Source organism: Xyrauchen texanus, chromosome 38 (genome assembly GCF_025860055.1).
Source record: "Xyrauchen texanus isolate HMW12.3.18 chromosome 38, RBS_HiC_50CHRs, whole genome shotgun sequence".
Lineage (NCBI taxonomy): Eukaryota > Metazoa > Chordata > Actinopteri > Cypriniformes > Catostomidae > Xyrauchen > Xyrauchen texanus.
The window spans coordinates 34516491-34540663 of NC_068313.1; the positions used below are offsets into that span (position 1 = coordinate 34516491).

Consider the following 24173-nt stretch of genomic DNA (forward strand, 5'->3'; position numbering starts at 1 on the left):
GTGTGTGTGTGTGTGAGAGTGTGTGTGTGTGTGTGTGTGTGTGTGAGTGTGTGTGTGTGAGTGTGTGTGTGTGTGTGTGTGTGTGTGTGTGTGTGTGTGTGAGAGTGTGTGTGTGTGTGTGTGTGAGCGTGTATTTATCACTTTGTGGGGACCAAATGTCCCCATAAGGATAATAAAACCCAAAATTTTTGACCTTGTGGGGACATTTTGTCGGTCCCCATGAGGAAAACAGCTTATAAATCATACTAAATTATGTTTTTTGAAAAGGTAAAAATGCAGAAAGTTTTCTGTGAGGGTTAGGTTTAGGGGTAGGGTTAGGTTTAGGGGATAGAATATAAAGTTTGTACAGTATAAAAACCATTATGTCTATGGAAAGTCCCCATAAAACATGGAAACACAACATGTGTGTGTGTGTGTGTGTGTGTGTGTGTGTGTGTGTGTGTGTGTGTGTGTGTGTGTGTGTGTGTGTGTGTGTGTGTGCGTGTATTTATCACTTTGTGGGGACCAAATGTCCCCATAAGGATAGTAAAACCCGAAATGTTTGACCTTGTGGGGACATTTTGTCGGTCCCCATGAGGAAAACAGCTTATAAATCATACTAAATTATGTTTTTTGAAAATGTAAAAATGCAGAAAGTTTTCTGTGAGGGTTAGGTTTAGGGGTAGGGTTAGGTTTAGGGGATAGAATATAAAGTTTGTACAGTATAAAAACCATTATGTCTATGGAAAGTCCCCATAAAACATGGAAACACAACATGTGTGTGTGTGAGAGAGTGTGTGTGTGTGTGTGTGTGTGTGTGTGTGTGTGTGTGAGTGTGTAAAATTAGAACAGAGATGCATCTTTAAATTTAATTTAAAATTCTTAAAATGAACATGCAATCATGCCTGCTACATGATGTAATAATGTAAAATTATTGATAATAATACAATACAATACAATATATATATATGAATTTTTAAGGCGAAGAATAGATCTTTGGTCCTGTAATTTGTCACAATTTATTTGTGATTTATTTTTTTAAATAAATGTGCGAATTTACAACAATGTTCAAGCCTTCACTAGTTCATTTTAAATGACAAATACATTTTTAAAAGCACACTTATTCCATGTGGTCTCTCAATTAATGCGAGGTTAGAAAAGCATCATGCAAAATGGGCTTAATTATCCAGGAATTAAAAAAGATTGCTTATATACAGGGTTGGGAGGGTTACTTTAACAAATATGCTACATGATGTAAAATGTACTTTGTAACATATTCCGTTAGATTACTCAAGGTTAGATTACTTTGGATTACTTCTTCAGTACTGGTAAATTTTTCTTCAATTGTTTTGACTTTAAAAACTCTGTCAGTACAGTAAGACAAAATACACATGTTAAAAATACCATCTCTGAAAAACCCATATATCTTATGCAGTGTTGTTTCTAAAACAAGATCAATATAATTGATCTTGTTTTAAGGATTTGTAGATATTTTTACAGGAAAACAATAGAAAAAATATTATCAAGAATATGATTTTTGCCCTAATATCGAAGGTCTTATTAGAAAAAAATTAATTATGATCCAACGTGAATTTTCTTGATAAAAACAATATGGTCGTGTCTGGTAACATGTGCATGTAAAATGGCTAGTAATAGCATTTTAGCTTAGCGTAAAGCTAACAATTTACACAAGGTATATTTCTATTTCTTCTGCTCCAAACGTACTTCAAACGTAATTCTCTGTCTGCTTGTATGAATGTGACACATCATAAGAAAGTGTTTCACCGCTGTTCAAATGCACTTTGGATCGCATCATTTATATGTATTAATGTTTTCCATCTGAAAGGATTAAATATTAAATGAAACAAAATTTCAATAAAATGCAAAGTAATCGCTTCAGTAATCAAAATACTTTTTGAATGTAACTTTATTCTAATGACCAATTATTTAAATTTTAACTGCAGTTGAACACAGTTACAATATTTTGTATTTTAAATACGTAATCCAGTTACATGTATTTCGTTACTCCCCAACCCTGCTTATATATAGGCCTAAGTATTGCATGACACACCGCAGGACGTCACCGTTCAAAGTGTTTTATGAAACGTCAACTATCAACAATAGTTTTCCACATTTTTCTAATCTTAAAATATTAACAATATAATATTCCAACCAGAGGCGGAGCTAAAAATCGGAAATCTTCTGAATAAGTAAACAGGTCTTTTAAATATTAATGAGATTTCTGGGCCCTCCTTTTCAGTGGGAGCGGCGCAACTCTTCTACTCCATTTTTGTGAGACGAGTGGAGAAGCGCACTCTTGGCGGGGATTCTGTCAGTACACACAGCAGATACTTCACCCTGAGCAATAAAGGCTTCGAGAGCGATTACTGCGACCCATTTTCTTATAAGTCTGATCTGAGAAGAGTCAAGAAGGTGTTCTAAGGTTTTCTTTTGACATGGTAGATTATCGCGCTGCCAATAATCAAGCTTTATATTCGACAGGCGGCCAACCAATCCACATGGAACAGGAGAACGACTGGGACCGGGACCTGCTGCTGGACCCGGCCTGGGAGAAACAGCAGAGAAAGGTAAGATTTCTGGCGGGTTCCGGGGTTCGGGAAAGCTCGGGGACCGCCGCAGGGGCCTGGGAAGATCAGCAGGGGCCCGAACCAGGAGGACTGGAAGTTGTGTTTGTGTCTTTAGTCTATTAGTCTGTTATTGTAATGCATTGTGTGTTTTATTATCGCTGGAGTGTTCTTTTTCAGGCGTTTAGAACGGCAGCGCGTGTTTCGAATGTTATAAGTTACAGTGTATCGCGTGTTTCGAATGTTACAATGTTGCAGTTGTGTGTGCGAGAGAGTGTGTGTGATACATTGTAACGACTGAACCTGTTTTACGAGGGCGAGTTTCACTCACCGTGGGTTCTTTTTTCCGTCGGTCTCTCTTAAAGCGACATTTGGACTCATTGTTACAGGATACAGCCAGACATCCGCATTTAAAATGGCAGTAGCGGTAGATATCATTGCACAGGAGCTTAAAATAGCTTCAGAAATTGTGTTTCTTGACTTTGTCTGCAGTTCTGCAGAGGAAAGATAAGTTAAAGGGGGAAAGAATCTTTTCACGCTTCTCATTTTTTTTACTTCATGCATTTAACTCGTGTTTCCACTTGTATATCAGTTCATTCATGTATTATTAAGTGTTTTATGTACATATTATCAGGGTGAGGGATATTAAAGAATGCAATTCAGGGCTGAGTGACGTTTTTGGGACATGAAATGCAAGACTGGTTTGCTTTTTTGGAGTGACAGACAGTTTTGGTTTATAGAGAGAGAGCGTTCAGAGACCAATAGAAGGTCAAGGTTTGGCCGGAAAAACAACCACAATTAATGATTAACCCTCCGGAGCCCCTTGAGCATGGACAGGTCCACGTTCAAAAACTCAGTGGCCTTCAGACCCCGGAGGTGTGACGGTACCACAAACGGGGCATTTATTAGAGAAAAGTCAAAGTGGAGGGGGAGAACGACTAAATTCCTGAGGCCTCCTCCCCCTCGCTAGTTATTCCGTTACACTTGTGAGGGCCAAATTTCAGAAAATGTCCTCACAAACACATTCAAGCCTCTTAAAGGTGCAACACCACGTTTAAATTGACGTTGAATAGTCACGTGACAGCCCGAGACTCTAAACAGTGGAAAAAAGAGTAAGGGGAGTGGCCCACTCTTTATTAGCCAATCAGAAATGCTCTTTGCCTAAACATAATTTTGCGGGTTGGAGTGTGCTCACACATAAAAGTTGGCAAAATATGATTAAATGCATTTGAAATTACTTGGATGTCTGTAAAATGGACTAGAAATATTTATGTACATGCATACCAATAAAATGCTCTCTAGAATAGAAGAACATGTATGATCTCTCACAGTGAAGAGTTTTTCACAAATATATGTGTACAACTTTGTTGTGAGCCAGACGTTTAGTGAACGTCCCTCCAATCTTGGTCGTAAAATTATGTTTTCGCTGAGGAATTTCTATTACATGCTCATGTGAATGTTTAGCATTCACTGTTGGACCAAAGCTCACTAAAGTTTTTCTGAACCAGTGCATCTCGAATGAAACTCCCCTCTGAATTCCATTAGTTTCTATGCACTGTTGCCTATTCTGTTTTACAATGACAAGGTGTGTGCGTGTGTGATTATCCCAAATTCTCACCCCCTTTAACCATGACAGACCTTAAATCACTCCTTAACAGATGCCAAACGCCCTGTGACCGGCCAAGACTTGTCTCTCCACTCCACCCAAAATGTCAAAAAGGTCTTTCAAAGTGTCTCGGCCTCTATTGAACAACCTGTTTGGAGTTGATAAACTGGCCAGATATGCATTCAAATAAGATGCAGTGATTGAACTAGCTTTAGGCTTGTGATTCATATACGAGAGAATGAATGCATTAATGATTGAGAAGAGCGACACAAGCAACCCAGCAACACAATCTCTTGCCCTATATTGTGACACAGATTTTGATTTGTAGTATTCTCATGCTGATTAAGACCATGGGTTTTGTCCTTTTAGGTGTTTGTGCTTTTACTAGCCTGTAATAGGAGGGAAAGACGATAACGTAATATTCGTTATACTTGCAGCCTTTTAAGGGATCTTTGAGGAAGTCGTGTACAGTTGTTTCCTATGTGGTACAATATAGCAGTGTGTCGTGGAGATCTCGCACACACATTTTTTCAGTTTGTCCTGTTTATTTTTGTATGGTAGTTTTTAGCATTTTCAATTCCGTACACCACCAAACACTTTCAAAAGTTTTTTTTGTATATTAGGAGTCTTTTTTTATATTACTAAATCATAGTTTCGACTCTTAAGTTTTCTAAATGCTTATATACATGAACCGCCGTTTCATAGGAGCAATAAACGAATTAAGGTTCTTCATTACAGTGGTGTTACCATGTTTAAGGGAGTTTAAAATATGAAAACCCCCTTTCCTGTGGTAAAATCACTCTAACACACAGCCTTGTTGGGTTATTGCTTTATTATACCATTAGGGGGAATCGAAAGTATTCCAGTGAAACAATAACAGGCCAAAAGAAAACCCTTGGGTCATCGGGACATGAATGGAACATCTGTTGAAGGGTAATGGTGCTGTTGATTTGGTAGTAAGTTACATCACGTCTGCTGGTTTATAGTGTTATAGGAGTTCACCCCTGATCACAGCAATCTAATTGAATCAGAGCTTTCTAGAAGGTATAGAGATCGTCTGTCGTTTTCAGCACTAGACTAGACTAAAACTAAAACTATTAATGCAGAATTTCTGTTTCACCTATGAAACCGTGGGATTCCAGGGTTTTGGCTCAAAATGAGGGAGAGGTGGTACCATCCTGATCATGTGTACCATGCATTTACATTTATGCATTTGGCAGATGCTTTTATCCAAAGCGACTTACAGAGCACTTATTACAGGGACAATCCCCCCGGAGCAACCTGGAGTTAAGTGCCTTGCTCAAGGACACAATGGTGGTGGCTGTGGGGATCGAACCAGCGACCTTCTGATTACCAGTTATGTGCTTTTGACTCACTACACCAACACCACACAATGCCTTCCACTGGCTGAAGCAAACACTTACAAGCAACGTATTTTAGGTGTTCTATTAATTCAATGGTTGAAAAAAGTGACATTTATCAAGTTCTAGCATATTTAATTAAAGCTAACCTATTCAACATTAAAGTAAATACAAAATAAAAGCTAATGTTTTCATTTATAGTTCAGAAACAGCAAACTTGATTAACCTCTTAAGCCGATGTGGGTGGGTATGGTGGGAAGGGACGATGTGTAGAGACCAATCGGCCACTGTTTTACAGCTTGGATTGGACTGACGTGTGATTCTCAACGCCCTCAAGAAACAAATTGACCAAAGGGGAAAATTTATCGGCCGATTCTGATAATTAAAATATTCTGCATATTGGATGATTTGACTGCCTCTGCAATGTATCAATCGACCACTATTCGAAACAATGTCGATTTTGGGTGATGTTGCATACCGACAAGTGACTTTTATTGTGTGTGATGTATTAAGCCCAAAGTGTTCGTCTGTCAGACGTAAACACTCGGCGTTTGCAGACAAGACACATGACGCAAATTTAGTCTCCAGCACTGAACGTGTGCGGCCCGATTTTCTAACCGTGCATACTCTGAACAACAACACTTACAGCTGAGCCTTTGCTGTCACAAAAGTGCTAGAAGATGTAATTGCTGGTAAACAACAGGAGAAGGTGGAAACCACAACAGTGGATGTGCATGTCAAGAACACATGCGTGTTGAGATCAGGAGATACCTGTAATTGTATAACTTGAGTCTGAAGGAATAACTCTAAACTCTCGAAGAGATATAGCCCGGTATCTCATAGCAGACGTAATGCACATTCACCAACCGCTTGTGTATGCGCACACGTCAAATGGTCTTTGAAAAGCTAGTGTTCGACTGAGCTGTTCACATCAAAACCGAAATATACCTTGGGCTTTAGTATGGACAATGGGACCTTGCTTGCAGTAGAACATTTGCATCCTGTTATATATTTATACTAGAGAGGTGTGTTGGTGTGAATGGGGGTTAAAGGGGGATAGCTTAACCAAAAATGTTTATTCTTGCCATTATTTTGCAATAACTAACTTTGTTTGTGCATGTGGGTTATTTATGGTCTGTTTCACCTCTTCGCATTGCTTCATTTGGTGTGTGAGATGGCGTCGGTAGCCTTGCCTCAGGGTCGCTGTTGTGTCCGGTCAGTGAGTATTTCGGTCATTGTGTGTTGATGCTTTGCTTGCCGTGACCTATCAGTTGTGTTTTGGGCAGCAGTCGGACTTGTGTTCTTATAGGGCTTGATCTCAGATGATATCTCTGTTCTTTAAACTTGAATGCTGCCAACCTAGAGCTTTTTAAGGCGTCACAGGTGCACTACTGACTCTAAGGCTGTTCCTAAAGTTAGTTATGCTCAAGAAGCAAATTTTAATTAGCTAGAAATTGCTCCTTGTCAGTGCAGTCCCAATTAATTGACTTGTCAAAAATGTGTTTGCTTGTGTGCCGAGCGATTGGGTTGTAGATTACAGCGGGTTTGTAACAGCCTTTTTATGTGTGACTCTGGTCACTGAGGTATTTCTATGCAACTGTGGAAAGTTACAAGCGCTTGTTTTAAATGCACATGCAAATGTGACATCAGCTGGAGCTTACAGCCAAACTACAGACGTAATTAAGACTAAATTATGCAAATTAGTAGTAGGTTATTTATGTAAGGAGCTGCAATTAAACGAAGACCTGTTGTGTTTGTACATAATGAGTTATGTACGGGAAGTGAGGTGCACCACATTCGTGCATATTTGTCTGCAAATATCAGCATTTTTGAATTGTGCTTGTAGTTTAACACTCACTTTTTCGTGGTGTGTCAGTTGCGGTTTAGTCTTGAGTGTCACTAAAAAACATGTCACATGTAAAGTGGTTTACAAGTATCCCAGCTAACATGTATATGTTACTCATGCTTTATCATTATTGTTTTATCCATATCGTTCTGTACTTTCACGGAGAGTTCAGTGCCGCTTTATTATTGATTGATTGTTCTTGTTTTGTTGTGTTGAGCCTGACTGAGAGGCTGAAGTAAAGTGACACAGTAGCGGCCATCACTTTTTCTAGCTTCATCTTTACACGTAACGAATGATGCTTGGAGTTGAGGTGTTTATGGCAACAATGGCCTTCTGGTGCGATCAGAGCCCTTCAAAAAAGGAAAGCCTAGCGTAACGTGGCGGTCTATGGGCGGTACACTGGCAAGGAGACGAGGCCAATCATTTTGAATGGAAGAGCTTCATGACATCGAATTAACTGCTTTATTTTTTTTTGAGGAAACTGCTCATCACTTCATTAATTGACCACCTGTCCACTAATCTTCAACATGATTTACACTAAATAATCTGTTTAGTTTACTATGATTAAGTTGCGATTGATTAAGAGAAGTCACAGAAGGTGTTATGACAGATAGGTGTCAGATTAGGGCTCTCCCCATTCATATGTAGGGTATCCGTAAATGGTGACCTACTGTTGTAACATACTAGTTGACCGTTACTAGCCATTATGCTCTCTTCGATGACAGAACGGCAAAGGTTAGGTTGTGATCTCTATAATAGAAGATCTCTGGCACGAGTCTGATCATAGTGATTTATTTATTTTCTTGCAGTCATTTATCTGTCAAAGACATTTGTAATTATCTGTTAAATCTTGGATGACTGACTGCGTGGGAATGCGAGCTCTCATACCACACATAAGGGAGGGAGAGAGAGAGATAAGGCGCATGCACGTGAGAGAGTCCACATGTATCAGGTAAAGGTGGATAAAATAAAAAACTGATGTTCTAGATTTAAATGGTTTAAACACATTAAAATATTTCTCATGTTTTCAAACTGGTTTTAGAAGCACTATGCACACATGAGCAACCACGTCGTTATATTAATGTACTCGGAAATATGAAATGATGACATGACACAGAGTACGGGTATTTATCCCCCAGTTTCGGCACGATACGAGTTCTACCGAGTAGTATCGGTGCATCTAGTCTCAAAATCAAACTAGTTTCAGTGATCAAATTGATTACAGGTTTCAGCCATTATGCTGGCATAACTTTACACAGATAAGGACAGTAAGCAATTTTATCACACTAACATCATCTTACATCCACGTTTGCATCTTGTGGCTATGCTTTTGTAACTGAAACTTTAATGTTTATGGACTGTATCCCATTCACTTCCATTGTAAGTGCCTTCCTTAACTACAAGTGTTGCTTTTTTTCCCAAATATAGGAGCGAGTTAAAATATTTTTTTGTGGTGCATTGTGGCTCCAATGCTGTTGATTTGAGTTTGGCATATATTGGACCTGGAATATTCCTTAACAGTGTGTTTTAGATTGGTAAAATGTGTAAACGGCACTCATTTTGAAAATGACTCACGATTTTCCAGTACACTAAATTCAGGACTAATTATTCTGTTCAATGGTGCGAACTGAACCATGTTTTGTCAAGGAACAACTCTCTCTTTTTCCCACCATCCGCTTTTCACAATGAGTCGTCCTACCTGAAAATGTCAGGAGAATTTTGATTTCCAAGGATGGGAAATTTATGAAAAAATATGCAAAAAGAGAGCCGAATATAAATGTTCTTATTTTCCCCTTCTCTAAACTATTTGATTGGCTAAATATTGATTTTATATATCTATATATTTATATATCAATCCTGATCCAGTAATCAAAAGTAACTGTAAGAGTTATGGAAATTAATTAGTTGTTTAATGGTCTAGTTTAAAGGTCGAACTACTGTATGCTAGCCAGTTAAGTTCAGTTTATCTGTCTACTTCGTGTTGGACATCCTGGTTATGAGTCTAGAGTTGGTGTCTGGCCCGGAGGGTTCCCTGTAGAATCCGTCGAAGCGGAAAACGACAGTAACCAATCCAACCTTAAACGCCCTGATTCATCATACAGTGCACATTCCTCTGATGCCAGTCACCATAGACCAAAGACAACAGGACATGGTCACTCAGCGTGGGCATGACAAATGTAAGATAGCTGATGAAGTCATTGCTGGCATCGTATCCTCACCAACCTATTTCTGAGTCATGCCTCAAGAATTTACACATCATTTGGTCGGAGGGAGGTGTGTAAAATGTGATGGGTTTTTTTATGTACCTGTGACCTTTGGTAGATTATTTTTGGATTGCCTCGACTCTAGTCTAACTTGATGTTTTGGGACATGTTCTGTGGTCCCAGTTTACTCACCGAGATGTTACACACGGTCTAGAACATGTCCTGGCAATATTTAGTCCCAAAATAGAAAAAAATAATAATATTTTACATAAGATTTTTAGCATTTTGGGAATATGTATGAAGCCTCTTGGAAGACCAGGAGAGATGTTATTTTCAGAAATAGTTTTCCGTTCCCTCGCAATAAGTTTTATGTTCCCTCGCAACCGTTTTGCATTCATTCATAAGTATTTTGGGTTCCCTGTCAAATAAGGAACTATGGTATCTGTAGTAAAATCATAGTAACCACAAAATTTCCATGGTTTAAAGTTTTTCAATCATAATATTCCTGTACAGGAAAACCAAAATGATGGTGACAAAAAAAAAACATGATTATTTTTGCTATTGTAACATTAGGGTTAATTTGTGGTACATGTACCTTTTTATTTTGTTTTTTTAAACTATAGTTCTCGCCACAAAAATAAAAGGTTACTGCAGTTATAGTGAAACCATGGTACATTTTATTGGACGATATGTATGTATGTTTGTTTTGGTTTTTTTACCATAGTTTAGGTTTTTCCTTTTATATTACTAAGATTTACAACACATCATGGTTAACTACAGTTATTGTAGAAAAACCATGGTTGATGTTCAGAAGGGGTGTATAATGGCATTTCTTTCTGTTTTTCATATGTAGAAAATTGGCTTCTTCCATTATCGTAATTGGGTGTTCCATTATTTCTTTTCCTGTCCAGCCATCACATTTACTCCATGTTCAGGCTGTTTAAACCAAACTAAAAGGTTCTGTATTGTTGTTAGCACGCAGTGATAACAGTCCATACTTTCCCTTTGTCCGCTTTCTTTGTGTACGTATAAGGTCCTCTGTGGCATCAAAAGTCTCTTAACTGGCTCAGACAGACCCCTAAGAGGACTAGAGGCGGGCTCAGCCTAGTTTTACCATCTGAACAATAATGATAATAATGTATATATATATATATATATATATATATCTTTTAATCATAGCTGTTTTGATTCCTTCCTCTCTTTCGTGTGCATTGATGGACATTGAAGTGGTTTCTATCACTTGCGATAAAGTCTTAATCTTGTGTTCTTGTAAGCAGTGTTGGTTAAGGGGTACATTTAGGGTAAAGTTACCCTCCATAAAAGCAGCAAATACGCACTTGCACAGACTCCGATAAATACGGCGCCAATAAACCGCGTCCGGTTGCTGTTTAATGGGTGGGCTGTCACCCTGAAGGCGTCATCATCTATTGTGATTGTGTCTCAGTACTATTGTAAAGATGCTATAAGACTCTTGACTAGCGGCATGAATTCTGGGCCACTTTTCATCCTGTTCTGGTCAAGGACCGCCTACTTACGACAGGAAAAGAACATCTGACCATCTTAAAATGGTCACTAGAAGTTTTCTTTTTATGTGACGTTTAGGGAGGGGTTCATCGAAAATCTATGGAACCACAATAATAGACAGACAAGCAATTAATTCAAATAATCCAACAGTACTGTAGACAAACGGCTGTATTAGAGGTCGACCAATATATCTGATTTACTCATTAATCGGGGCCAATAGTTGCGGCTATCGGGGAAAAAATCAACTCCTATAGTTTCTGATAGTTATTTTTGGATTCATTTTTCCGTGGCCGGTGCTGGAGGGTTCTACAGTCTGAATTTGTTGTTTATACAGTATATTGGCGCCCTCTAGAGGTGAAATAAAAAACAATCACTGACTCTGCGTTTGAGTTTGTTTTGCAACATGACTAAGGCTATTTATAGAGGCGGAGGCTCCAAACACTGGTTTAAAACATCGACAAAAGCCTAGGTATTTATACAATACATGATGATGTTGTTGTTGTTATTGTTGTTATTGTTGTTGTCATGGTACATTAAATCAGTCATTCAAGGCAACCAGTTTATAACTAATCGCTGCACTGGAGAATTGCATTGCGACATGGTGGAGAGGCCGGGAAAATGGACATTAGCTGTTCGACTGGTTGGAACAATGATAAGTCAAGGATGAAAACTGCTTACCGTTCCAGCTAATACACTGTAATAAACATGAGTGATCCAAAGAGGTTATGTTTCTAAGTGAATTTATACGTTAATTATCAGTAGTAAATTCACCATTAATTCCAACCTTATGTGATTTATAGATTTAATGACAATAAATATGGTCAGTAGTGCTGAAGCACACAGTCGCTATTTGGCTTTGTAAGTATTTAATGTTACTGCTGAATTAAACGCTTTTGACTTGTAATATTTTCATTCATTTCAGATGGCAAAAGCTTTGAAGAAGGTGCCGGTTTGGGATTCATTTCTTAAAGTATCATCATGGAAAGTAATACTTACTGAAGTTCAGCACTATTTTACATTGAGTGGAAAGTTTTCATTCATATTATACTTTTTTTTTTAAAACTGTCGACGGTAAATCGGCCTGTTCCATCTTAATTATCGGTATCGGCAAAGCCCACTATCGGTCGACCTCTACTGTATATAGCAAGGGTGCCCAATACATTGATCGCAATCTACCAGTCGATCGCAAAGGCAATGCTGGTAGATCGCACAATTTAAATATAATTCGTTACATTTTAATACAAATAAATATCATCTTTTTCCATATTTTAGTTTCTGTCTGACTTGCACTTGACGAGTACATTTTGACCAGGCGAGATTTTTTAGTTGCCATGACAACTAGGTTCGCACCTTCCAAGGGCTTCTGAGAACAGAGCGTGAAATTGCGAAGCTAGCAGTTTTTGAGGCTAGCTACCTGCAGCTAATGCCCGGATTATACAAAACTGTCTGATTCAATTCGGTGCAAATCATCAGAATAAGGTAAATCCATATAAATGCCCTGGCTATTTTTTATATTGTGCTGTAGGTGTTTTGGGTTTAGTGTTAAAATTGAATATCAACATTGAACATTATATATTTTTTTAATTAATTAGATGAATTCCTACTGTGTTTTTTTTAGTTGGTAGATCTTATTGAGTTGGTCATTTAAAAGTACTTCATCACGCAAAAAAGTGCGGACACCCCTGGTATATAGTGTTGGTGTGTAAATGGTAAATTGTCTGCACTTATATAGCGCCTTTTTAAGCCTTAACGGTATTCAAAGCACTTTACACTGCATCCCATTCACCCATACACGCACACATTCATACACCAATGGCGGCAGAGCTTATTAAGAACTATCGTGAAAACCAAAACGTTCATATCAGGGCTGTGCTGATACAATCAGACAACCATAAATCTCACATTTGCCTCCGTTTTAGTCTCTCACGGACACTTTCTTTAAAGTTGAACAGTGATATTATTTCAGATCATTTTTAGAGCAATAGCAATTGTGATCCTTTTGTGATATTGTACTAAAATTGTGACACATTTATTGCAATTTTTGTGGTGTGGTTTGTGTGTAGGTAATTTCTGGATGTTTTCAACCCCGTGTTTAAGAAAGGCATGCAATAGTTGAGTAACCTGTACTGAAGCAAGAACTACTTAAAATATGTCTGTTAAGCTCAAGGAGTCTATAAAACGGTCACCTATGACCCTTGCAACGTGGCACATGGATTGGTTTGAGACTACATGTTGTCGTGCTCTGCGTACCCCACAATTCAGCCCGGGAAACTTTCCCTTGTTCCTCCAGTGCTGGAAAAACAGATGTGAATCCCACATATATGGCTCAGATTTTGCTGCAGATGTGCATTGTTCTCCCAATTAAATTCTAACAGCAACCGTTCTGTTTTTAAGAGGAACTTGCAATTGCAGGAAGAACATTTGCTCAAGAGACCCTAACTGACCAACACGTGCTGTATTGAACTCCACTGACCCAATACACTGTAAGATTGAACCCCAGTAGAGGTGTAGATTCAGGGTTCATGCTTGTGTCTGTGTCATGCTCTTGTTGGCAGGAGGAAGTCGTGGTCGCTGTGGTTTCTGTTTTGCTTCCTCTAATGGTGTAAACTCTTGAGTATTCAAGTGTGTAAAGGAACATGTGAAGTGTACACCAACTGCCTCGTGAGAAACTACTAACTGATAATGTGTTATTGATGCCTCTGAATCATAGTAGGATCTCGGAGGAGTTTCTATAACTGTGAAACAGCGGGGTTGGCTATAAGTTGTAGTTTATTTTGTCTCATTCTTGCAGTCGACTGTTTCAGATCAGTGAGCGTGACGTGGTCTTTTTAAGTGGCTCATGCTCAAATGCACATGGATGATGCTGCTGATGCTGGATGAGTTTTTGAAGGGCACTCAAGGTGCACAACTGTCTTTTGAAGCATTTATTTTTGTTTTACTTTTTACTGAAGATTTGAGAATATGAACTGCCGTTTGATTTGACTATTGTATGCACTAATAGGCCATGCCGCTTAGACTCTTTGCTTGTCATCAGCGCATGCGCCTCATGTTGACTGTGCTTAAGAGTATCATAAATCGGTCGTATCACATGCGTCAAACTTGTCCGAATGGGTTCACATTCACAAGAGTGTACTTCGAAAGGCTGAGCACTCAAACTCGCCCTAAATCTCACAGGGGGACTTTTCTCAATTACTGTATAGGTCAGATGGAACCAGGGGAACATTTGATTTCCAGGGGAATTTTTTACCTTTTACAAGGGCAAAATAATCAATAAATAATAATAATTCTATTCTAACCATATAAAATGTCATCCTTTTAATGTTATAATTTAAACAATTCAATTTGAAAAAATAGCATGTGTCAATAATTGCCAAATTGCATGTTCTGCACATTGCATAATTTACCGTTGCTGAAACAAAGTTTTTTTTCTCATGCATATATTTCCAAACATTTTGGCTATTAAATGAACATAGCCAACAAAAATAATGCACCAACATGGAGGAGATGACGGCATTTGCCAACTGAATAAAACAATGCAAAAATAAAGACTTTACAATGAACATTAGTCAGAGATATGATTCATACACTTAAAGTGGTTCATTTAAAATATTGTATCATTAATCATTTATTTCACATCAAGGCTATTTATACTGAGATTATGTTTGTAAATGGTATTATTAACTACATTGTAGCATTTGGTTGCATTATATTATGTGTGCTCTCAGAACTGCTTAACTTTAATACATCATTTACATCCATACATCCCTCACTTTTGGCTTCTAGCTTTTGAGGCTTTTCAGACAGACAGATGCATAAGTGGGATGAACCGATGGGTATGTAAGAAGGCTATGGCACAGGAAGTGACTGTTGCATACTAGTCATGTAATTTAACGTGTGCGCATGACACCAAACTGCTGCGGAGCATGAGGAGCGAGTGCCTGTTTGCGCACGTTTATGGTGCGAGCATCTGCCACTGACTCGCAACAGACGACAAGAAACAAAGTTCAGCGAAAATTCGAATGAAGATCGCAATTTTTGTCCCTACCCTCACCTATGGTCATGAAGGCTGGGTCATGACCGAAAGAACTAGGTCACGAGTACAAGCGGCCGAAATGGGCTTCCTCAGAAGGGTGGCGGGCTTCTCCCGTAGAGATAGGGTGAGGAGCTCAGTCATCCGTGAGGAGCTCGGAGTAGAGCCGCTGCTCCTTTGCGTCGAAAGAAGTCAGTTGAGGTGGTTTGGGCATCTGGTAAGGATGCCCCGTGGCCGCCTCCCTAAGGAGGTGTTTCAGGCACGTCCAGCCGGGAGGAGGCCTCGGGGAAGACCCAGGATTAGGTGGAGAGATTACATCTCCACACTGGCCTGGGAACGCCTCGGGGTCCCCCAGTCAGAGCTGGTTAATGTGGCTCGGGATAGGGAAGTTTGGGGCCCCCTGCTGGAGCAGCTGCCCCCGCGACCCAACTTCGGATAAGCGGTTCAAGATGGATGGATGGATGGATCGCAATGTATGTATTTAGAAGTAGGCCTATAGGCTATCGGATGTTATTAATAAACCAACAAGAATTCTTTGCGGGGGCATTTTTTCCCCCATATTTTGAACTTGGGGGGCATTTTTGCATAGAGCCCCTGTTCATTTCAGACCCTGGGTGGAGAGATGGAGATGAGATGTGACGGGTGTTTAAGTGTCTCTCTTCATCATGCAGTTGGTACACAAAGCATTTTTGCTATTTCTGCCTTTCTTGTCAAATGTGCTGCATTATGAATAATGAGGGAGCACCAAGATATGAAAGATGTTCACTGTGAGGCGCCTGAAATGTTTTCGTTTTTTTATTTTCTCCCCAATTTGGAATGTCCAATTCCCAATGCGCTCTTAAGTCCTCGTGGTGGCGTAGTGACTCCTCAATCCGGGTGGCAGAGGAAGAATCTCAGTTGCCTCCGCATCTGAAACTGTCAATCTGCGCATCTTATCACATGGCTTGGTGAGCGCGTTACCGCGGAGACAGCACGTGTGGAGGCTTCACGCCATCCAAGGCGGCATCCACGAACAACTCGTCACGCGCCCCACCGAGAGCAAACCACATTAAAGCGACCACAAGGAGGTTACCCCGTGTGACTCTACACTCCGTAGCATCCGGGCCAATTTGGTTGCTTAGGAGACCTGCATGGGGTCACTCCAAGGGTGATGCTCCAAGGGTGATGGCTGATTTGAGTATTACTGTAACTGTTGATCTCCTGGGATTTTCACACACAACAGTCTCTAGAATTGACTCCAAATGGTGCCAAAAACAAAAAATCTCCAGTGAGCGGCCGTCCTGTGGACGGAAACGCCTTGTTGATGAGAGAGGTCAACAGAGAATGGCCAGACTGGCAAAGTGACAGTCTACAGTAACTCAGATAACCACCCTGTACAATTGTGGTGAGAAGAATAGCATCTCAGAATGCTATTTAGAGATGCGTGTTGGTGCTTGGTGGCACGAGGAGGACCTACACAATATTAGGCAGGTGCTTTTAATGTTGTGTGTGTGTGTGTGTGTGTGTGTGTGTGTGTGTATTACATTTGAGACCATTTTCCCCAAAATTGTATAACATTTATAATTTGCAAGATATGATTTATGCCGTATGTAACCATAAATCAACACTTTACACAATTAATAAATTCGTCATATTAACCTTTCCCATCCTGCAATTTACAGGTGTTTTTAAGCAGGAGGATAATTATGGGTTTTCTGTCACCTGTTAGTCATGCTGTCAACTTTGGGCTCGGTGTAATTTTTACAAGCAGGATCAAAGATTAAATCACTGAGTTAAAGATTTTATTATTGGCTGAATGTAATAAACTGAATAAAATGAATCCCTGAGAGAGGAGACTTTGCTACTTGTTTACATTTTGAAAAAAAATATCTATATAATCGCACGTGCTCAGTTAGCGCTTCGTGTAATTTTTGTGCTCTGTCCGAACGGGCCAGTGACCGTTCTTGCAACTTGCCCAAATCTCTTTCACATTGGCACCGGGTCATTATTGTTGAGCCTTGAGGCTTTTTTTTTAGCCTTCACACGGTGTGCAATATTTGAACGCTACTCAAGAACAACATCTCAGAAGTATAAGCTCAATAGTTCGGTTCACATATAATAGGCATTTAGTATATCAAGATAAAGAGGTGCTTTTTTTTTTTTTAAAACAAAAATTTGAATAAGAAACTAATTAAACTACTATGAACTTGCCCACAAACAGACACACTGGACTTCCTGAAGAGTTTAGAATGTCAAAATAAAGGTGCACGTTTCTTAATAAGCTATAGATTTATATTGAAATAATGTGTAGTTCGAGGTTTGTTTCGTTTCATATTAAAGAGCACACACTATTAGTTCCTCACAGTAAAGATATCCTAAACTGATAACACTGGTATCGGAGATACTTGACAACTACATGCCATGATAATATTTATATTAATATGTAACGTTGTGTATTGGGGAAAGTGCTGTTAGTATTTTGACTTTCCAATCTCTTAATGAGATCTTTGTTTGTGGCTCGAACCACCACATCTCTCACACACACACACACACACACTTAGACAACTTATTGAAATGTGTAGAAACAGATGTGGGCAAAGCCATTTCCCTGACAGTAAAGATGGACTCACTTTGGTTTACTTCTGCCACAAACTTGTCTTCAGTGTGTGTGTGTGTGTGTGTGTGTGTGTGTGTGTGTGTCGGCAGGTTTTAGTGGTTTATGAAGACTTTTTTTAGGATATAAACTGGTAATTACAAGGGTATTATGCTATAAATGTGGTTTATGAGGACATTTCTAGTGTCCCCATAATTCAAATAAGTTAAACGATGTTTAATTGAAAATGTAAAAATGCAGAAAGTTTCTGTGGGGGTTAGGGGGCAGAATCTATAGTTTACACAGTATAAAAATCATTATGTCTATGGAGAGTCCTTTATAATGATAGCTGCATCGACATGTGTGAGTATGTGACCATGTGTTGGGTAATTTAACACAGTGTTGGGTAATTTATAGCACAAATGTCTTTCCACACATTTTGTGAGTCATTGTGTGTGTGTGAGAGATCTTTATCTTGATACACTTTTCTTTAATCAACATCAAGATTTTAGTATAAAATAGATTTGTTTTTATAAGTGAAATTTTATGTTTTACTTGTCATCTTTTTGTAATTAAAGTTAGTAATTTCTGCTCCACTAGCGACACCAAATGGATTTGCAAAAAATGATATTCTCTTGAATCCTCAAGCTGTGGTTTCCAAAAGTGTCAAAAACTTCTACCGTTGAACAAACAAGCAGGTAGTCCCGCCCCCAACTCAAGCCATTGGACAGGCCAGTGTTGCAGTGTCGGGCCACTAAACCAAACTTTTTTTTATAGTACCAAAGATATTAGAGGTAGACCAATTTATTGGTTTTACAAATTTATCGGCAGAGATTAATTGCTTTTTGGAACCATAATCATCGGCAAAAATCTATGCCAATAGTGTTTTTTTTTTTTTATTCATTTCAAAATAAGAGTCCTCAAAGTGATTCAGAATTCTTTATATTTAAAAGTCCCACTTTTTGCTCAATCTCTTTTTTTATTTTTTATTTTGGGGATTTTGGTTGAATAATAAACTGCATCTGGGGTTTATTAATTTAGGATTCTATGTCTGTGCCCATCATAGTAAGTAAAGAATAAGACTTTAATCGGCCGATTAATCTGTTTTCGGCCTTTCCCACCACCGTACAGGGTTCGTACAAGGTGCTTGAACTGCTAAAATTTGTCTTTTTCAAATTGAAGTCCTGGAAAACCCTTAAAAATACCCATATCTACAAAGACGTGCTTAAAAAGTTCTTGAATTATAGAAAACACAATACCTTGCTCAAATCATTTAATAAATGAAATGTATTTATTTTGTGCTTATTTTTAATAAAAGCATTAGTGCAAGGCTGTACAAGTGTGCAAAATATATATATATATATATATATTTGTAAATGTAAAAAATTAATGATTTCATGGCATTGGTGTCATCAATGATATAACCTTACAAATTCCTTAAAGTACAAAAATGTGTGGAAAATAATTTAAGGTCAAAGCTCAGAGGCTGCTTAAATATGCATATAGTGATTTTCCCCAGCATGTTAAAAAGTTATTCACATTTTTAACTAATATTTTCACACAGAAATATTTGGTGTTGTAAACCCATTTAACTTGCTTCATTCATGAAACTAAAGGTGCTATATGTAAGATTGACAAGTGTTTGAAATGGGTACTGCAGTCCAAATTCAAAATATTGGCGAGTTGTCTGCCCCGCCCCAGACTCTAAGCTCATGCGGGTTGCCAGAATGTTGACATGCAAATTAGCCATCTCAGCATCTGTTTTAAAGGATTTCTGGGCTTTAAGCTGTCCATCTTCCAAAGGCATCTCCAGTATTTATCCTTGTTTCACTACGCCTCTGGTCATGGTGGTTTTTAGACGGATGGCGAGGCTTTTTAGGTCGGGAGGAATCGGTTAGTTTGCTGGCTTCCATGGCTGCAGCACGTGGTGTTGTTTCCCTGCAAACTTGTTCAAATCTGGCAACCCGCCGGTGTCAATACTACTGGTGTGTGAGCAGTGGGTGGGATCACACAGGCCAAAACATAAACAGAAATTTCAAAGTACATAACATGAATAGAAACTTCAAAGTAGAATAAACTAGCTGCAGTATTGTTATCGGAGAAGCCAGTATTTCAACTTAGCCTGTTTCCTAATTCTCTAATGCCATATTATGGCCATTTTATTATTTAGTACAGTACAAATATTACATATAGCACCTTTTAAACAATAAAAGAACAGCCAAGTTGTCCTTTTATGAATAAAAATGTGCTTGAAAAGTCCTGTGAACCCTGACCTTAGTTATCATATCAGCTAAATCCATATTTCACATTCCTTCAACCGAAGGACAAACAAACATGAGCGAATGCATACTTTTGAATATTGACTTTGAAAGAATACTACTTCCTTTCTAAGACGTAGAATCGTTTTAGGTGGCAATCAGGATTGCGAGACAAGGTGTGGTGTCTTTGATCAGGTGCATGTGTTTGCTTTTGTGTATGCATCATGGGGGGGGGATTTAAGGTCAAGCCCTTGTGGGCTGTTGTGTCATGCAGGAGTGTGCATTGCCTTATAAGGGCAAGTGAGCATTGTAGGAGAGACAGGAAGAGGCAGTTAAGAGTGACAAAACCAGGAGGGGCAGACTGGAATAACCTGTTTGACTTCATTCTCTCTCCTTTGCTCTCGCTTGCTCTCACTTTCTCTGCTTGAGCTCTTTTTAATGGTAATGCCTCACATTGTGTCATGCATAACTCAAAAACACAACCAGGACAGATGTCCAAACGCAATCGCTGACTAGTGCTAGCGTGTGCCTATTTAAATGATTTTACACAGCAATAGTATTTCTGTTATGCTTGAAGGCCCACTCTGCATATATTGTAGGTTAATGTTGCATTTGTTTCATCTATATCAATGTACATTTGAGCCACTTCACCCATTCAGTGCAGAGCCATCCACACCCGCTGGCAAGTTTCTGAAATGTAGGATGCCAGGGGAAGAGTCATTTATATTCATGAGTAAAGTGAGAACTGATTGGACGATTCAGTAATGTTCGTCGGTTCTTAAAAAACTTTAGGCACGTCACAATTTGATCTATTGCTAGGAGTTCATAATGATTCCTGATACATCTATACTTTTTCTAATTGATTATTCTGCCGAGCAAAAACAAAATAGTAACTTGGACCGTAAGGTCTGGCTCAATTACAACTCTTTTGAGAGAATTGCAGTAACTACAAAATCCACACTAAAATCAAAGAACTGTTTCGTTGGTGTACTGGTGTATTTACAGCCTTTGTATGGCAGTATTGTCGTCATAAAATGTGTTAAACATTTATTTAGAGGTTGCTGGTCCAGACTACGTATATCTCCTTCTGTGAGTGTGCAGATGTCAGCTTTTTCTTTCCTCACCACGGCTGATGGGAAAGTGGCACAAATAGCGAGATTATTGTTTAGGAAATCTATCAAACATTGGCTTCAGTACTGTATACGTGCATGTTTCTACCATCTTGCTCTGTATATGGCGAACACATAATCACCATAAACTCTGGATTGATTCTCAAACTCAGAATCGATTCGGAGTCATTTTATTTTCTCCCGCCCCTTCCTGATTGCTCAGAGAAATTATAACCCATCCCCTAAACCTAACCTGAACAAATCCGATATAGCTTTCCTCATTAATATGATTGAGTCTTCCCTTGCCATCCTATGTTTTGGAAATCCGCCACCCGCTGTATTTCCTAGTAGGGTTGGGAATCGTAAGGAATTTTACGATTCCGATTCCTCTTAACGATTTCGGTTCCAGCAAGGATTCCAGTAATACTATTATTTATTATAAGTATTTGTGGCATGGAGTGCGTGGTCGTGTGTCCATTTGTGGGAGAGAGAGAGAGAGCGGTAAGGCTTGTCACCTGGTTTGTAATTACCTCTCATAAAGGTGTATATATCTATATAAATTTGAGCACGATTGAGACACACTCTCCCGTCTGTCGTGCTTTCTGGAAACTCTCTCTCCCTCTCTCGACACTTGGCGTTCCTTAAATGTCTCTGTCTGTATCACTATAACAAGACACGGGTGTTAGAGATGATTACAAACCAGGTGACAAGCCTTACCTTCTCTCTCTCTCCCACAGACCGACACACGACCACGCCCCCCATGCCACAGTATTATTTGGAAATGAGAAATACAGTTGTTATGGTATTTACTACCCTCTGCTTTTCTGTTACCAAATAATCAGATCATTTCAGATTTCTACAGAGCAGATACACCAAATCAGAAATGCATCCAAAAATAGATCCTTGGTCTATTTTAAATAAATTCATCTAAACCTGATATGTGATGGCATATTTCATTAAATCATTCCTTATTTTATAAAATTCAAATTATTAAAACAAAACTTGTGTATATTTGATTATACATTTTCATATGAACTACCAGTCAGTGACTGCACTGCTTGATTTTATAGAGACGCAGGTCATCATTAAATAAACAGTAACTGAGAGACAGTTTAGACGGTTATGTAGCCTAATGTTGTACTTTAGGCTTGTGGGGACTTCAACCGTTCTTATTTCATTTGAATTAATAAACAAACTCTGGGTTAGTGCATTCCACAGTAAATATTAGCAGAGAGCGGGACAGACAGAGAGTGTTTATTTAAGTGCTGAAGAGACACATTCCATCCTCGTGTGGGCTGTGAGGAGTTGGGACAGTCTCGCACTCGCGAGGGCTTCTGTCGCTCACTTTCCACTGGGGAATGTGTGGTATGAAGATCCACAGTGCTCCAAATGTCCCGTGTTCCCCAATAATGTGCACCAGCCTTGGTAAGTCCAATACATGTTGGCGAATCTGTTCATTTGGACTGTTCGTTTCATGAATTCATCCATAAAATAATAATCATTTAGCCGATTCATGACGTGTCATGGCTTCCAAAAGTCCCTGTGTGGCATTTTTGGTAGCGTATATACAGTTGAAGTCAGAAGTTTACATACACCTTAGCCAAATATGTAAACTAACTAAGTCAGGTTTGTTGCTCGTACATGGTTTTTCAGTTCTGCCCACAAATTTTCTATCGGATTGAGGTCTGGCTTTGTGATGGCCACTCCAATCCTTGACTTTGTCTTCCTTGAGCCATTTTGCCACTACTTTGGAGGTATGCTTGGGGTCATTGTCCATGTGGAAGACCCATTTGTGACCGAGCTTTAACTTCCTGGCTCACGTCTTGAGATTTTGCTTCAATATATTCATATCATTTTCCTTCCTCATGATGCCATATATTTTGTGAAGTGCACCAGTTCATTCTGCAGCAAAGCACCCCCACAACATGATAGTGACACCCCCATGCTTCACGGTTGGGATGGTGTCCTTAGGCTTGTAAGCCTCGCCCTTTTTCCTCCAAACATAACAATGGTCACTATGGCAGTTTTGGAGCAGTGGCTTCTTCCTTGCTGAGCAGCCTTTCAGGTTATGTCGATATAGGACTCATTTTACTGTGGATATAGATACTTGTCTACCTGTTTCCTCCAGCATCTTCACAAGGATCTTTGCTGTTGTTCTGGGTAGGCCTTAAAATATATCTGCAGGTACAACTCCAATTCATTACACCTCCTATCAGAAGCTAATCGTCTAAAGGCATGACATCGTTTTCTGGAATTTTCCGAGCTGCTTTAAAGGGACAGTTAACTTGGTGTATGTAAACTTCTGACACACTGGAATTGTGATAGTCATTTAGAAGTGAAACAATATGTCTGTAAACAATTGTTGGAAAAATTATTCCATATACAAAGTCATACACAGCTGTCCTAAACGACTTGCCAAAACTATAGTTTGCTTGTATCAAATCTGTGGAGTGGTAAAATTCGTTTTTGGTCGAGGTTGCCCATTGAGCAAGTGTCAGATCAAAAGCAGACCTGTTTGGAGTATCTTGTAGTTGCAGAACTGAAGTTTAGATTCACTTTTCTCTGAACTCTGAGTGGATTTTTAGTCATACTGAAAGAGCACTGCGGTTTCATCAGTTCTGATATGCTATTCTCAACCATGACTCGATGGCCTTTCTTCTCCGTTTCGTTTTCTGGTCTAAATGTGGTATATGAGAGACATACGTTTCCGAGCACTCTGAAAACCACAGAGTGGGGTAGTGGAGATATTTTAAACATATCTTAAGTTAAAGTTGGTATAAATTGGTTATAGAAATAGGTGCCTAGTCAGTGACAACTAGACTCCATCTGATATTGAACCGCTAGCTTCAAGTGCTTCTCTTTTTTTTGTCCAAAGCCGTGACTTAGGCTTTGTGTCGGATGACCGTGTTGGCAGACTGTATTTCCAGTGTCCCAGTGAGGCCTCATTTTAATCCGAGCCGACTCACTTTCTTCAGTGTAAAGCAAAGCTGCTGGAAGCAGCCTTGAGGGAGAGTCCCGCTTGCAAACATGAGTCAGCGCTTGTCAGGTGCAGTCCACCACCAAATCTATAGTATGCAGAACAAGTACTACAGAGTGAGA

At 39.1% G+C, this 24173-nt stretch overlaps 1 protein-coding gene across 2 annotated transcripts in view; it reads left to right on the forward strand.

Annotated features, from left to right (window-relative positions):
- Window positions 1–2281: 2281 nt before the first annotated feature.
- The window catches only part of LOC127631881 (alpha-actinin-4-like), a 48570-nt gene continuing 26678 nt past the window's right edge, over window positions 2282–24173 (forward strand). For both annotated transcript variants that reach the window (XM_052110274.1, XM_052110275.1), the window contains exon 1: window positions 2282–2567. In XM_052110274.1, the coding sequence (XP_051966234.1) occupies window positions 2436–2567 (132 nt within the window). In that variant the 5' untranslated portion in view covers window positions 2282–2435. The remainder of the gene's footprint in view (window positions 2568–24173) is intronic.